The sequence below is a fragment of the Phascolarctos cinereus genome, unplaced genomic scaffold, assembly GCF_003287225.1.
Source record: "Phascolarctos cinereus isolate Bilbo 61053 unplaced genomic scaffold, phaCin_HiC Scaffold_2;HRSCAF=192, whole genome shotgun sequence".
In the NCBI taxonomy this organism is placed as follows: domain Eukaryota; kingdom Metazoa; phylum Chordata; class Mammalia; order Diprotodontia; family Phascolarctidae; genus Phascolarctos; species Phascolarctos cinereus.
Genome location: NW_027555625.1, coordinates 48920218 through 48937052, shown reverse-complemented (window position 1 = coordinate 48937052; position 16835 = coordinate 48920218). Strand labels below are relative to the sequence as shown.

The 16835-nt window shown below is 41.8% G+C and overlaps 1 protein-coding gene across 3 annotated transcripts in view; it reads left to right on the top strand.

Moving 5' to 3' along the window:
- Positions 1 to 16835, top strand: part of SNTB2 (syntrophin beta 2) — a 115456-nt gene that overhangs the window by 55843 nt on the left and 42778 nt on the right. For all 3 annotated transcript variants that reach the window (XR_002325065.2, XR_013484513.1, XM_020989089.2), the window contains exon 2: positions 3947 to 4160. Coding sequence is in view for 1 of the 3 variants with exons in the window: in XM_020989089.2 (XP_020844748.1) it covers positions 3947 to 4160 (214 nt within the window). In the remaining 2 variants the exon portion in view is untranslated. The remainder of the gene's footprint in view (positions 1 to 3946; positions 4161 to 16835) is intronic.

The window sequence follows — 16835 nt, the reverse complement described above, 5'->3', positions numbered from 1 at the left end:
TTTTTCATTCTGCTTTTAGAAAACTTAAGTTGCATGTTACGTGTTGCATTTCAAGATTAGCAGTGGAAAAAACAGGAATTGCTGACTTCCCCATAGAAGCCATCTTATTTGTTCTGCTTCTTGATTGCTGTGAGTGATGCCAGAGCTGGGGTGAATCAACAAAGCCAGTGTATTTATTTATTAAGGGCCTACTGTGTGCCAGGCCACTGTGGCATAGTGGATAGAGCACTGGGCCTGCTGAGTGCAGATTTGACCTTAGACGTTTCCTAGTTGCACAAATTACTTAACCTCTGTTTCCTTATCTGTAAAATGGGGATAATAATAGCACTTACCTCCCAGGGTTGTTGTGAAGATCAAATGAGATAATAATTATAAAGCACTTAGCACAGTGCCTGGCACATAGTAGGTGCTATATAAATGTTAGTTATTATAAGGATATGCCAGAATGAACCAGTTCTGACCTCAGGAAGCTTATAGTCTACCTGGAGAAATAACAATACGCAGTACTTTTAAATGAATGTTAAGTGATTCCCTCAGGCAGCTGGGGTAGGACGGTAAAAGAAAAGGCCTCATTTCCAGAGCTGGCACTTGAGCTGAATGAGTGGGCCAGCTTGGCAGGAATGGAGCCTTGTGTGAAAAGAGAGTAAAGTCAAAAGTCCTGGAAGGGTGGATTGGGCCCAGGCTGGGAAGGACTTCCAAAGCGAAACTCAGGTGTCTGTATTTGAGTCTAGAGGCTGTAGAGAACCCCTGAGTTAGGCCTGCTCTTTAGGAAAATCCCTTTGGTTGAAACCAAAACTCTACTGAGGAGGGAAAAGGAAAAAAGGAGAGAAAAAAGCATAAACGAGGGGGGAGGGGAATAGGAGGGAGAGGAAGACACAGATAGTAGTCATAACTGTGAATGTGAAGGGGATGAACTCTCCTATAAAATGGAAGTGGATAGCAGAATGGATTAAAAACCATAATCCTACAATATGTTGTCTACAGGAAACACATTTGATGCAGAGGGATACACACAGAGTAACGGGAAAAGACTGGAGCAGAATACATCATGCTTCAGCTGAAGTAAAAAAAGCAGGGGTAGCAATCCTGATCTCAGACAAAGCGAAAGTAAAAATAGATCTAATTAAAAGAGATAAGGAAGGAAACTACATCCTGCTAAAAAGCACCATAGATAATGAAGTAATATCATTGCTAAACATATGTTCACCAAGTAGTATAACAGCCAGATTCTTAAAGGAGAAGTTAAGGGAGATACAGGAAGAAATAGACAGCAAAACTATACTAGTGGGGCACCTCAACCTCCCCCTCTCTGAACTAGGTAAATGTAACCACAAAATAAACAAGAAAAAAGTTAAAGACATCAATAGACTCAGGGAGTCATATTACACAGGGTTGAGAAGTGAATCGTCTGGTATATTTCACCAAACTGAGATATACTATTAATATCCTGAAACCTCAGTATTCTTGTTTGCATTGTGGAGTAGAATTCATTATCATGTATCCAGGAGGCTGTAATTATATTTAAGGATCTAAAGAGAAGTGTTATGATGGTGGTCCCCTGGCAGGGACCCTAAGGGCATCATTATAGCCAGGCTCTGCTGTGTGCTTGTTCTCTCTCTGGAATGGACAGGTAATTACTGTCAGTGATTCTTTAGAGCTGAAATTTGAGGAGGTAGGTATTGGACAACAAAAGAAAAGTTTTCTGGAAAAAGGGAAAAAAAGAAATCTAATCACGTTACCATTAAAACTCCTAAAATGCTTTCGAAGCTCCAGTATTTAGTTAAATTGTAGTGGGGAGGGAGAGGAGATTTTACTAAGGGGAAACATATTGTATATTGTATATTTTTCTCCTTGGTAAAATCTCCTTTCCCTCCCCATCGCAATTTAACTAAATACTGTGAATTAAATGTGGTGCAGTTGGGGAAAGCTGGCGACTTTGTCCTGTTGACCCGGAGTTAGCCGTGCGTCCAGGCCGAGTTCTTTTAGCAGGCGTGGTACCTAACTATACCTTTACAATAGAAACATAGCTATAGGCCTTCTCTAAGGGTCACTAGGTGGTCCTGGGGATACACGGCCGGGCCTGGAGTCAGGAAGACACTTACAAGCTGTATGACCCTGGACAAGTCACTTAACCCTGTTTGCCTCAATTTCCTCATCTGTAAAATGAGCTAGAGAAGAAAGTAGCAAACCACTCCAGTATCTTTGCCAAGAAAACCCCAGATGGGGTCATGAAGAGTTGAACAAGACTGAAAATGACTCAACAGCACCTTTTGTAATTGCTTGAAGAGGCTCCGTAGAATCGCCCTGTACTTTCATGTCTCTCAAGGGTGGGCTTAGCTTTGTCCCCGGCAGTGTGTGATGTGGCTCCCTGCCACCAGACAAGGGCTGCCAGATGTCCCCTTAGCCGCTGGTCTGAACATGGCCAAGTCATGGGAGCCGTTGGCCTCTTGATGAATCCACCAAAGCAGTGTTATTCATTCAGATTGTTGTGGGTTTGGTATCCAACTTAACAAGGTATTTTGGATCAGATGGCTTTCAGAGTAGACCCAGACGTCTCTGGGGGATATTTGAACCTTAATTATAGTAGTCGGCCTATCTTTCACAGTAGAAATTGTTTGAAATGACCGGAACATTAAAAATCATGTATCAGCTTTTGTCAGTAACTGGAAACTGTTGGTTCTTGTTGCCAGAGTCCTCATAATGGAATCCTCTTGAAAGCACAAGGCTGACAGGCCTTGAAAGGCCAGAGTCAGCCTCTTCAAGAGCAAAGCTAGATTTAAACCATTTTTAGGGGTACTGGGCCCTAGCTTATTTTTTGAGGATGAAAGATTCTCTTTGGTACCATGAGGGAGTTAAATTAGCCCTTTGCCCTCCCCACCCAGAAAGAACCATGATGTGTGGAAGCACAAAACACCAATGCTCTCCCCAAATTGCCAGCCTCAGCTTTGTTCTGTATTGTGTTTAATTTCAGCAGACCTTGTCATGTAACTTATAAAACAATAACCTTGGTTCTTTGGCTGACCACAGCTAAAATTTGCAACCTCTTCCCCAGATATTCATATTTGAAGTGATAGGCTTATATTATGCAATATATATTTGTAGAAATGTCCTAATTTAAATTTTTTTTGTTTCTGTACACATTGAAAACAAGGAAGCAGGTGAAAATTCACATATTTGGCATCTTTCTGATATTTACTGTACATTATTTATACACCTATCTTTTTTATGATTCTTCTTCTCTTCCTAATCTTTTGCCTCATAGAAATGTTAGGGGTGAGGGGACAAGAGAATGCTGATGCACCATTTATGGCTCATTGTGGAGTAATTGGGCATTGATTGTTGTGAATTTGATTGAACTGCATCCAGCTGTTTGCTTTTTATTTTAATATGATTTGAGATAAAGTCTCCTCAACCTGTCTAATTCCTAGGGCATGAAGATGTTATCTCCATACATCTTTGCACAATCTGTTCCGTGAGAAATAAAGGCAAAGGGCATGTTTCCCATGTAGTGAGATGACACTATCGTCTTATAACAGTCCAAAACCTCAGATTTATGTTATATATATATATATATATGTAATATTATATTATATTTTTATTTATTTTATTTTTAATTTATGGGCTAAAACAATCATTTCCATGACATAGTATAATAAAAAAAGATTGCACATAAAACTGCAAATCTATTATGTATGACTGCTACTTCATTTAAATATATAATAAAGTCATATAAATTTCTTTTTTCTTTTTTTCCTTCCCTCTTCCCCTAGATTTATATTTTTAAAATGGCTCCTCCCATGTCCTGAGAGTGACATTCCACTTGTTATAAAGAATAAGATATATTTTATCTTATATTTTATGTTAAGAATATGGTTGTTTTCCAATTGTGCATTTCTAAAAGATGCAAAAGGACTAACTTACTTTTCTATCCTGATTTTGTCCATAGTCAAGTTCATTCGGGAAGTGACCCCATATATCAAGAAGCCGTCGTTGGTATCCGATCTGCCCTGGGAAGGGGTTACCCCCCAGTCACCAAGCTTTAGTGGCAGCGAGGACTCGGGCTCCCCCAAACACCAACACGGCACCAAAGACAGGAAGGTCATCCCTCTCAAAATGTGTTTTGCTACCAGGAACCTGAGTATGCCAGATCTGGAGAACAGGTGAGAGGAATATAATGGGGGAACAACAGACTACTTGTAAACTTGGGGAATGGGGGGAAGGTGGATCACAAACAATTGTTCCCAGGGCCAGAGTGGTTTCCCATGACAAACCCACAATTGGAAGATAGTACAATTCGGGAGTCCTTGGGGGGGGGGGGTCACAGGACCAGAGTTCTGTGGTGATGGGAACAAGCTGTGCAGTCTTTGATTCGCTTCACTTCGGGTACACAGGCAGAAGGGTGCCGGTGATTGTGAGCATTGTCATGGTTTGATTGATCAGTTTAAGCTGTATCGTGAGTCTGACTCAAGCTGGACAAGGCAATTCTGAAAAATCTGAGCTATTAGTATATTCATTACACATCATGTCAATTATTATAAAAATCGGAATTCCCTCCACATAGTAAACATCTGGTAAACATCTACTATGTGTCGGGTACTGCTGAGATACAAAGAATGGCCAGAGACAGCTCCTGCCCTCAACAAGCTTGCCTATCTTACCGGGAAGATGCCCACAAAAGACAGCTGTGAAAAGGGGGGAGGGAAGGACACTGTGGAGATGTCTGGAGGTGGCTGGGCAGTCAGGAAGGGCCAGTCCATCTTCAGTGATTGTTCAGCTGTTTATTTTGTTTTGCCTTTTTTCTGTTTTACTTTTTTCTTCTGTCTGTATTAGGATTCTTGAATACTGAGGTCAGGGTATACTAGCCATTGTAGTGGAAGGTCCTCCAGAAGACCTTGGGTTCAGTCATTTTACAGTCATGTCTGACTCTTTATAACCCCATTTGGGGTTTTCTTGGCAAAGATACTGTAGTGTTTTGCCATTTCCTTCTCTGGCTCATTTGACAAATGAGAAAAGTGAGGCAAAAAGGGTTAAGTGGCTTGCCCAGGATCACACAGCTAGTAAGTATCTGAGGCCGGATTTGAACTCAGAAAGATGAGTCTTTCCTGAGTTCAGGCCTGGTGCTCTACACGCACTGTGGTGCCACCCAGCTGCCCCACTGGAAGATCAGCTCTGGGTGGAGTGTGGTAGTTGTAAACCTGACCCCTCTTCCATGCAGAGTGGGGTTCTCTCTAAATGGTGCTGAGACATTCCTGAAGGTATGCTTAGCTCAGGAAATTGAGGACTCGGGCTGTTGCTCTGAATTCCACCTAGCTTGAGTACAGAGTAGCCACTAGGACTTGGGGGTAGGACTTTGGCTTGGCATATGGTAACAGATGTGCTATGGCCAGGTGAACCACTAGGGGGCGCTGTGGACAGCATGCTAGACCTGAGTTTAAATTTGGCCTCTGACCTGATCAAGTCACTAAACCGCCCTCTGCCTCAGTTTCCTCATATGTAAAATGGGGATAATTAGAGGTTAAATTGAGATAATGTTTGTGAAGCACTTTGCAAACCTTAAAATTGCTATGTAAATGCTATGTGTTGTTGCTAATGTTATTATCATCTCCCTTTGTTAACTGTTAAATAACCCACCAGTGAAACTAAACTATTAGGGAACTGATCTGAGTCAGGTCCAGCCTATAATATATACTGGTCATATATTTTCTCTGTCCGCTTATTTTTCCCTCTGTAAAATGTAACCACATTATTTATTTTCCAGTCCAACAAGCATTTATTAGCATGTACTTTGTGCTAGACAGTGCCCCACTCTATAGCTATAAGTAAAAAAAAAAAAATAGCCCTGCCCTCAGGGAGCTTGTAATCTTCTGGGAGATAAAACATGTAAACAGTGTAGTCTAGACAGGATCTTTAGAGGAGGAGGCAGCAAGTACTGAGAACTAAAGGGGTTTGGGAGAGGGTTCCAGCTGGGAGAAGGAACCGAAACCAGGAATTCCAAGAGGTAGAGAGGAGATGGGAGAAGGGAGTGGGAGAGAGATGGAATGTGAATAGAGGGAACACATACAGACCCAGTGAGAATGGGAGCAAGGAGGCTGCAGCCTTTTATCAGCTCAGGCAGCTGTGAGCCACTGAAGTTTCTTGAGCAAAGAGAGAGACATCATGGTTAGGCCTGTGCTTTAAGACAAATTGAAAATCTTCAGAATCACACTGAGCACTTTGGGAGGGAGCCCTTACTCTATGGCTCAGAATTTTCCCCATGCCAGCTTCAGTGAATATAAGCCCCGTTGGATTTCAGGTGTGAGCTGGTTTTGAGACTTCCCATCCACAGACACTGCAGCTTAAATCTCAGGTGTGTCAAAAATAGGAAAGACAAAAAAAAAAAAGGCCTGATGGTAAGTGCAGCTGCTAAAGGTAAAGCCTTGGGGAGCAAACCAGTTCAAGTAGGAACAGCGAAGAGGGCCAGGTTTTAGCAAGTCATCTGTCATCAACACATTCATTAGAGTCAGCTCTGTATAATGAGCTATATCACTGCTTAGAAACTTGATCTCTTACAGTCCTTTGCAGGAGGTATCCCTAGATGGTCTTGGGTCCTGATGATGATAATAGTAATAATAGGTGACTTTTTATACTGAGCTGCAAATACTTCACATAATTTCTTTTGAATCTTATAATGACTCTGTGAGAGAGATCCTTTTAGACGCATTTTGCAGATGAGGAATCCAAGACTTCAGTGGTGACTTGCTTGTGTCAAGGGTGGAATTCAAACCTGGGTCTTTCTCAGTTCCAGACCCTGAGATTTTTTTTCCATGATGTTGTTTCCATGAGGCTTTTCCTCCTGGATCAGCCACATAGCAGTTCTTCTGTCTGTGTCCACTGTCCCCTCTGCCATGGTCAGCATTTAAAACTGAAGCAGCTGAATCTCCTTGTTAGTGTTGTGTTGGGCTCTTCGTGATCCTGTAGGCCATAGCACGCCAAAACTTCCATGTAGTTTTCTTGGCAAAGATACTAGCATGGTTTGCCATTTCCTTCTCCAGCTCATTAGATAGATGAAAGAAATGGAGGCAGAAGGAGTTAAGTGACTTGCCCAGGGTCACACAGCTAGTACGTGTCCCAAGGTCAAATTTGAACTCAGGTCTTCCTGACTCAAGGCCCAGCGCACTATCTACTGTACCACCTAGCTGCTGTACTATTTGCCTATGGACATTAGCTCTGTTTTCCCAATAATCTTACACTATTTAGGGACCTCAGTGGTTCCCAAGCCCAGGAGAGAGGTCCTAGCCAGAGGGCCCCTGCTTGGAGACCCTCCCTCCCTCTCCAAGCCGCAGTGTGCAGAGAGTTCTCATAGTTAGGAAGTTTTTCTGCCAATGGAGCCCAAATATGTCTGCAGCTTCCACACATTCTCTCCTGCTGGGCCTGCTGGGCCAAAGTGTAATAGTCTGCTAATCCCTCTTGGACAGAGGCACCCTTCAAATCCTTGAAGAGGATGATTCATGCCCCAAGTCTTTTCCTCTCCAGGCTAAATATCACTTTCCTTCAGTTAGTCATCTTATGACTCTCCTGTCCTTTCATCCTCACCATCCCCCTCAGCTGCTGCTGCTTTCCTTTCCTAATTGCCTTATCTTTTTTTCAAGTGTTAAAAATGGTTTGTGAAATGTTTTTTTAAATTTTTAAACATTTTATTTATTTATTATTAATTAATTTTATCAACAATCACTTCCATAAGCTTTTGAGTTTTAAATTTTTCCCCCCCTCCATCCTCAATCTGATACAGGCTATGTATATACATTCCTATTAAACATATTTTCACACCTAATTGCCTTTTTTTTTTGTTAGGTAATTGGGGTTAAGTGATTTGCCCAGGGTCACACAGCTAGTAAGTCTCAAGTGTTTGGTCTGAGGTTGGATTTTAACTCAGGTCCTCCTGACGTCAGGGCTGGTGCTCTATCCACTGCACCACTTAGCTGCCCCTAATTACCTTATTTTTAAAGGGATTCTCGGGATCTGTCCTGCCAGTACCGATGTGGACAAGAAAATGTGAGCTTCTCTGGAGCGGGGATGGCCTCCTTGGGCCATTTTCTCCCTGACCTGAGCCCAGTGCAATTGACCCTGATCCCCAGTTCTGGACATGCAGTGTCACGGTGTTTACTCTTTGAATTTTGAGGTCCACTAAAAGCCCCAGATCTTTTTTTTACGAGAACTGTTGTCTGGCTGCGCTTCTTCCTACCTTCACTTATATTGTGATCTACTTTTATTTATCCCAAATGTGGGATTTGGGATTAGTTTTTTAAAAAGTTTCCTGTATTCTTTCTTCCATGGTTCTACTTCCTAGATCTCAAACACGTCATTAGGCATCAGGGCAAATGAGGGGTTCCTTCCAGTTTTCTCTGCTCCCCACTCTAATTTCAGTTTTCAAGACTGCTGTAATGTACCTCTAAGCCACTTTTAACAAGGGCTTCCCGTTAAGAAAGTGGAAGCTAGCTCTAGTGTCAAGAGATTCATGTAGGAGAAAATGGAGCTCGGTTTTTTGCCAGTGACTACTGTGGGCAATGTATATTTATTTAGCGATCTGTGTAGTTCAGAAGGAACATGCTGTTCTCATGCAGCTGCCTTTTGGAAATGCAGTGCTGTTTTCTTTGGGCGTGTACAGGATGCCGCAATAATCTTCCCCCTGGATACTTTCCATACAAAAGATAATTTGGGCTTTGTGCCACAGATAAACTAGTGTGGATGGAAGTGTTAACCTCCCAGTCTAGCCACTGGACTCAGCATTTGTCTTTAATTGATTAAATAAATGCTGTAGAAGTGTCTGGGAAACCAAAGAAAATCCAGGACCCCAGAGCAGCTAAACTTAGGGGGCCCTGTGCTCTGGGGTGCCTAGACCACAGCTTGATTCATCTGATCACAATGTAATTGTAATTCACAGAAAATTCCCAGTGGTTTGGCCCAAAGCCAATACCGCTCATGCTGTGGCTGTCTTCCATGCTTTCTTTCTCTTGCTCTCCTATGGGCTCCAGCAGTGATTGGCAGATTGCCATAGTGTATTTATTAGCGGGGTTTTCATTTGAACTGTGCTTTTAAAACAGTGGTAGGCTATTAAAAAAAAAAGACTTTGCTGTGATTCTCCAATAATATTAGAGCTGCATTCTAGAAGGAAAGATCTTTTGGATCCTAGGGTCAGTCCGGAGATGATTGATTGAGCCCTAGAAGAAGCCTTTGTATTTTATGTAATTGAATTTTCTGACTCAAGATCCTTTTCATTTAAATTTTTAAAAATGGGTAATTGGGGACCTGCCTACCTCATTAGCCCTTCGTAGTCCACTCATTTCTGAACTGTTTGATCAGACATTAAATCAACTGCTTTTGATTACTGAGATTCCTAATGTTTGGGAGTCTGGCATTTATGTCATGTCAAAAGAAACACATCTTAGAAGATGTGACCTATTCAGAGTTATATTGACATCTCTTTTTACATGCCAATCATTTCCCAATAGGGGCAGCTAGGTGGTTCAGTGGATAGAGCACCCGCCCTGGCATCAGGAAGACTCATCTTCACAAATTCAAATCTGGCCTCAGATACTTACTAGCTCTGTGACCCTGGGCAAGTTACTTAACCCTGTTTGCCTCAGTTTCCTCATCTGTAGAATGAGCTGGAGAAGGAAATGGCAAACCACTCGAGGATCTTCCAAGAAAACCCCACATGGAGTCATGAAGAATTGTACATGACTGAACAACAATAACCTTTTCCTGTATACCACCCTTCCTCGTAACAAAGGCTAACAATTAGGCAAAACTGACTGAGGGAATGCTGTCGTCTCATAGTCTTGGCCCCGTTCTGCTCACATAGTGCCCCACATCACCAGGAGGAGCAGACATGTTTCAGCAACTGTTCATCATTGCAGCTAATCAGAGTTCAGATGCCTGTTAATACTATTTTTCTTTACGTCATTGTAGTTATTGCATACGAAGCAGTTAGGTGGCTCAGTGGACAAAGTGCTGGGCCTGGAGTCAGGAAGACTTAAGTTCAAATCCGGCCTCAGACATCTGGCAGTTGTATGACCTTGGGCAAGCCACTTAGCCTCTGTTTGCCTTAATCCACTGGAGAAGAAAATGGCAACATCTATGCCAAGAAAACCCCATGGACAGCGCTGGTGTGCTGCGGTCCGCCAGGGTTACGAAGAGGCAGGTGTAACTGTGTGACTGAACAGGAACAAAGTTCTTAAGTATATTTTTTGCCTGCTTCTGCTTACTTCACTCAGTTATAACCTTTTCAATAACTTTGTTATATCCTAAAATAAGGATAAACTGATGCCTATATTTAGTGCTAAGTAGGTCGGTGGGAGGGGTGAAGGAAATTTCTTGTCACAAGTTTGTGCCTGAATTTTGAGCATTTGTGTGACGGATGTCAAGCTAGCTACCCAATGCCAAACCAATGAAGTGGAAATAAATTATCCTCCAAAAGATGTAGGAGCTTCGATTTCTGAATCAAGGTCAGGACTGTACGTCTTAACCATGACTCAGCTGCATTCAATGCCCAAGGAGAAGTGGAACTTTGGTAGACATATTAAATATGTGAAACATGTATTCTTGATACTGCTGATTTACTTTCCATTGGCAGTCATGAGAAATAGATTTTATAGTTGAGGAAACTAGGAGAGCTTTTCAAGGGCAGCTTCAGGTCATTGAATCTTAAAGTAAGTTTGCCTTCTCTAGTTTGATGAGCAAAGGACTAGGTGTTCTGGGTAGCTCACCAACCATGTGCCCAGACTTCTTATTCTTAAAAGGGAGCATCTCAGCATTCTGTTGATGGTACAGTTTACTGTGTTTTCTTTATATAAATTATATTAATTCCTTACATAAATTATACACCTTTCCTCTAAGGAATATAAGTAAGTTTTAACAAAGAGTGTATCAGCAATACAAGAAGAGTTAGTGTTAAAAGGAACAAAACAAAAACAAGAATAATGAAGAGTGTAACGTAAATCCTAATGGCAGTAAGCTTAAAGTTAGAGTTTTAAATTCAAATCAGTATTAAGCTTCTTAAACCAATAAAATTTTCCTCCATACATTGAAAGCCAGACACAAGTGCCATCTCCCTAAGAAATGTTCTCTGATCCCTCCATTTTCCGACTGCCCTTCTGTCCCAGAATTGTATAGTCCTTTGATCATTGAGCCGGGAAGCGTTAACCACGCACTTGGTGAGTGCCAGGGACTGTGCTGGAGATGCAAAGCAAGGCAGCGGCGATCCCTGCCCTCCGGGACGTCACCCTTTAATGGGGGAGACCACAAGTAAACGACTATGTACGAATAAGATATAAACAGGATAAATTAGAGATCATCTCCGAGGTAAGGCATTATCATTAAGGGGATCAGGAAAGGCTTCTTGGAAAAGGTAGCCTTTTAGCTGAGACTCAAAGGACGAAGGCAAAGATGAATGAGGAGGGAGAGAATTCCAAGGTTGGAAGACAGCCAAATAAAATGCGTGGAGTTGGGAAATGGAGGGTATGTTCTAGGAGCAGCAAGGAAGCCAGCTGTGTTAGGGCACAGACCTTGTTAGAGAGAAACTTGTTTTCTCCCCAAGCCTTAGTATAGCACTTTAGACTCAAGTCCTGTGGAACACTGGGTTTGGGATCGTTCTGCTCAAGTTAGATCTCGTGCCCTTCAACCCAGAGCCGCATGTGCTTTATGCTGGTCTCAGTGTAGTTTTCACAAGACAGGCTTCTACTTGATACCTTGCCCAGTGCCTGACACACTGTATGTATGTATGTCTGTATTTATTTATTTATTTGCTTATTTTTTTGATGAGGCAGTTGGGGTTAAGTGACTTGCCCAGAGTCACACAGCTAGTGAGTGTTATGTGTCTGAGGCCGGATTTGAATTCAGGTCCTCCTGACTTCAGGGCCGGTGCTCTGTCCACTGTGCTACCTAGCTGCTCCACTGTAGGTATTTAATAAAGGCTTATTAATTAGTTGATTAATATCTGTCCACTTACTGGATGCCCTTTAGTTTTTCCCTGGTGGGGATGGGTGGATGATGACGAGTTTGTACAACTCTGACTCACTTAAAAGTCAAAAGTCAAGACGTCACCCTGTGATGCCAGTGGTCCTCTTTGAAAGGAGGAACTACAACAGGGATGCAGCTATGAAAAGCAAAGACATCACTCCTGTCCTCCAGGAACTTATTGTCTGATAGAGGAAGACATTATATAAAAGGAAACTATAAAGATGGAGGAGGAAAGGGTACCCACCCGGAGGTGTTACGACTGGGGAATGGAATCCAAAGACTGGAGCTAAGCCTCCTTATCTGGAGATTTGGGGGGGGGGTCTTTGCTCTGTCATCTAGCCCTCCAATTAGAGGGGCAGACGATACTGACAGTACTGATGGAGTTTGAGTACCAAAGCTGAAAGAATCTTGGTGATGATGTGTTTACTGGTGATGAGCTTTTTGGAGGTGGAAGTGGGGTGTAATGATGGCAGTAGAGTGGGATGTGGAGAGTACAGCCGATGGGAAATGGACATTCCATTCTTAGATCATGTGGTAGATTTCTAGCAGCACGATATATCCCATTGTCCTAGGTCCCAAGCAGATTAGTAGAAGTCATTGCTGCTGCGATAACAATAATTCACTTTTATAGAGTATTTTTAAGCTTTGCAAAGCTGCCAGTGTGAATTGATAGAGGGAGTTTTTCCTACCAGGACCAAACAAAACCAAGGTTTGTAAGGTGCTGTCCTCATAATCCTGAGGGTAGGCAGTGCGAGTATTCCTTAGTGCTGTTTTATAGATCAAGAAACTGAGGCAAGGTTAAGCAGTGTTCCTGCTCCTGCTCACATAGGTTTTCTGTATCAGAGCCAGTGATCCATCCTGGGTCTTCATATTTCAAGTCAGGTGTTCCTTTTACTACACTACCCTACTCTTACACTCTCTCTCTCTCTCCATATACACATACATACATACTTATGTATGTAAGTCATGCTTACTTTGCTTTGTATTGATAGATTTTGCCTGTCCCCACAACCACTACTCTAGGTAGTATCTTAAAAATAAAACAATTAAGCAGAGCCACTGAATAAAGCAATTCTGACAAACTTGGCATGTAGCTCTCCTCTGTTGTAGCCTGCCATTTGTAAACAGAAAAGATATGTGTTTTAGCCTCAGTAATACAGAACTAACATTGACCTTTGTATATGACCTAAGTATTTTTGCCTTCTACTGTCTTCATTGACATTATTGTAGTCAAATGTATTGTTCTATCACCTCTGCTTTTTGTTTACCAATAGGTCATATGAGTCTTCACATTTTTTTTTGATTTCTTCATATTTATCATTTCCTACAACAACAATATTCCCTTCCATTTAAATATGACAACTTGTTCAGCTATTCTCCTATCTTTTGGCACAACATCTGTTTCCACCATGTTGCTATTACAAATAGTGCTGCTGTATTTTGGGATGCGTAGGGCTTTTCTTTTTGACACTGATCTCCTTAGAGTATTAACCCAGTATTGGGCCTGCTGAATTATAAGGTCTAAACAGTCAGTAACTCTTCCCAGAATTTTAATTATATTTCTAGAGCTGTTATTTGTGCCAATTCACAGCTCTACCAACAGTGAATTAATGTGCCTGACTTCTCACAGCTCCTCCAACATGGGCTTTTTCCATCCCTTATCATCGCTGCCAGTTTGACAGGTATGAAGTGATATTTCAGAGTTGTTTGAATTTGCATTTCTCTAGTGATTTTGAAGATTTCCTCATATGCTTATTGATGATTTGCGTTTCTTCTTTTGAAAACTTTGCTCTTGTGTATCCTCTCAGACTCTGTTGATATGCTGGCTCTTTTTACTGAACTGCTGTTTGTTTTCCCCTGTTTGTTCTTTGTGGCAAGATGATGATGCCCAGGCATCCCCTGTCCGTGACATATAGTCATAAAGAGTTGAATATTTCTCCAATTATTTAGATTTTCATTTATTTCCATAAATATCATTTTGTAGTTATATTGGCACATTTGTTCTTTGTATGTCTTAATAACATACATCACAAATATCCTTATGCATTTTGTAGCTATTTTAAATGGAATTTTTCTATCTTTTCCCCTTGGCTTCTATCGTTAATATTCAGAAATCTTATTAAGACATGGATTTATTTACATGCTCTTACCTTGAAGAAGCTATTGCCTCAACTACCTAGTTTTTGTTGTTGTTGATTTCTTAGGGTTTTCTAAGTAAAACTTATATATAAAAAATATAAAATTTATATTGGCTACAAACAGGTATAATTTTGTCTCTTCTCTGTGAATACTTTTTCCCTAATTTTCTTATCTTTCTGAAACAGCTGGCATTTCAAGTACTATGTCAAATAGTGGAGATGGTGAATATTCCTGTTTGATCTCAACAGGAGAGCTTAGAGTGTTTCTTCCTCACAAATAATGGTCACTCTTGGTTTTAGATCCTCTTAAGGAAGAGTCCTTCCATTTTTATACTTTTTAGCTTTCTTAACGTAAATGTGTCCTATGTTTTGTCAAATGCTTTTTCTTCATTTGTTTATTATGTAGCATTTGTTGACTTGCCTATTAATGTATTGAGCTATGCTAATTAGATTCCAGATGTTGAATTATATTTGTACCTCTGCTATAACTCCAAGTGGGTCCTAACAATTTTTTTGTTATATTGTAGTATTCTCTTTGTTTAAAATGTCTTTCAAATGTTTTTTATCAATATTCATTAGTGATATTGGGCATGGTTCTCTTTGGCTTCAACCCTGCATGAGTTTGGTGTAAGGACCATATTTATCTCAGAAAAGGAGTTTGAGGTAGTGCCCTTTCTCTCCTGTCCTCTCACGCTCCCACTCATCTTATAGTAATAGTAATAGCAGTAGCAACAACTAGCAATTATATGGCGCCTGCTGTATGCCAGGCACTGTGCTAAGTGCTTTGCAAATATTATCTCATTTGACACAGTAATCTCTGGAGGTAGGTGCTTTTGTTATCCATATTTTACAGTTGAAGAAACTGAGGCAGACAGATGAACACATCCCTAGGGTTACATATCTACTAAGTGTCTGAAGCAGAATTTTAACTCAGGTCTTCTAGATTCCAGGCCCAGGGTTGTATGCACTGCTTCATCTAGCTGTCATCTTATACTTATGAAGGTGATTTTTTTTTTAACCTATAAGTGTAAGACTTTATTTTTCTCCTTGTTAAATTTGCATTAATTAGCTTCAGGCCAGGCATGCAGATTTCTCCTCAGATAAAATGAATTGATTCTGAGGAAGGGCTTGAGAAGATTTCTAAGGAATCAAGTTCTCACACTGTAGTAGTATCCAGGTATTTGGACCCATTTTTGCAGCCCCGTAACTTTCTTAGCTGGTTCGGATAGTTGAGTCAAGCGTTCCTAAGATAGGCCTCCTATTTAGGGTCTGCTCTGTATCCAGACCTTCCCTGGGCTTTGTGGCTAGATTAGATTCAGTGCAGCCGACATTTATAAAGTGCCTACTATGTGCTAAATTGTTCTAGGTGTTGGGCATCCAAAAAAACACCCCACCAAGCTCAGGTATTGCATGTGACACAAGAAGGAGGGAGGACAGTGCGTCAGCAACAGGTGGTATGATAGACAGCTTCACAGAGTAGAGAACATCTGAGCTGGTCCTTGAAGAATACCAAAAGGCGAAAATAAAGGAGGGCGTGATTGGAGAACGGCTTCTGGGGCCATTTTAATTAGAATGTGGAATGCGTGAAATAAGGCTGGAAAGGTAGGCTGGGGTTGCTTGTGGAAAGCCTTAAATGCCAGGCTAAGGAGTTTTGTATTTTATGCCACAGGCAATGGGAAGTCACTAACAACTTTTGAGTGGGAGACATAGAATGGCAGATCTGTGCCTTAGGAAGATTCTTTAGCCCCTGTGGGAAGGATAGGTTGGCAAAAGGAAAGACTCAATGCAGGGAGTCCAAATGGGAGGCTATTTGTGTAGTCCAGGTCAGTTGAGAGGAACAAGGGTAGTGGTTGTATGAGTAGAGGGAAGGAGATAGAGATGGAAGACCAATGTCAGTGGAGCAGGTACAAGAATTGGCAAGTAGGGGCAGCTGGGTGGCACAGTAGATAGAGCACCGGTCCTGGATTCAGGAGGACCTGAGTTCAAATCTGGTCTCAGACACATAACACTTACTAGCTGTGTGACCCTGGGCAAGTCACTTAACTCCATTGCCTAGCCAAAAAAAGAATTGGCAAGTGACCAAATGGGGAGAGCAAGGAGAGGGATTGGCCAGAGCTGCCTCCGAACCTCAGGGATTGGGGAGATGGCAGTGCATTCAAAGGTCATATGGAACTTGGGGAAGAGACACGGGTTTGGTGGCAAAGGTAGCAAGTTTCATTTTGGACATGGTAAGATCACCTTATCAGTCAATAAGCTTTTATTAAACACCTTCTGTGTTCCAGACAGTGCGCAGTGTGATCTGTATACAAGGGCCAAAGTGAAACAGCCCCTGACCTCCGGAGCTTCGAGGCCACGTGGGCTGCGGACTTGGAGCCCCAGGGTCACTTAGCTGCTGTACAGCTCGGTGGTGCAGTGGGTAGAGTGCCCAGACCTGGAGTCAGGAAGACTCTTTTTCCTGATTTCAAATCTGGCCTCAGACACTTAGTGGCTGTGTGATCCTGGGAAAAATCACTTAACCCTGTTTGCCTTGGTTTCCTTATCTGTATGAAGAAGGAAATGGTCAACTACTCCAGTATCTTTACCAAGATAACCCCAAATGGGGTCACAGAGAGCTTGAACATGACTGAAAAACGACTGAACAATAACAACAACAAAACAGAAATAAAACCAGCATCTGCCTTCCAGGGTCGTGGGGCAGGT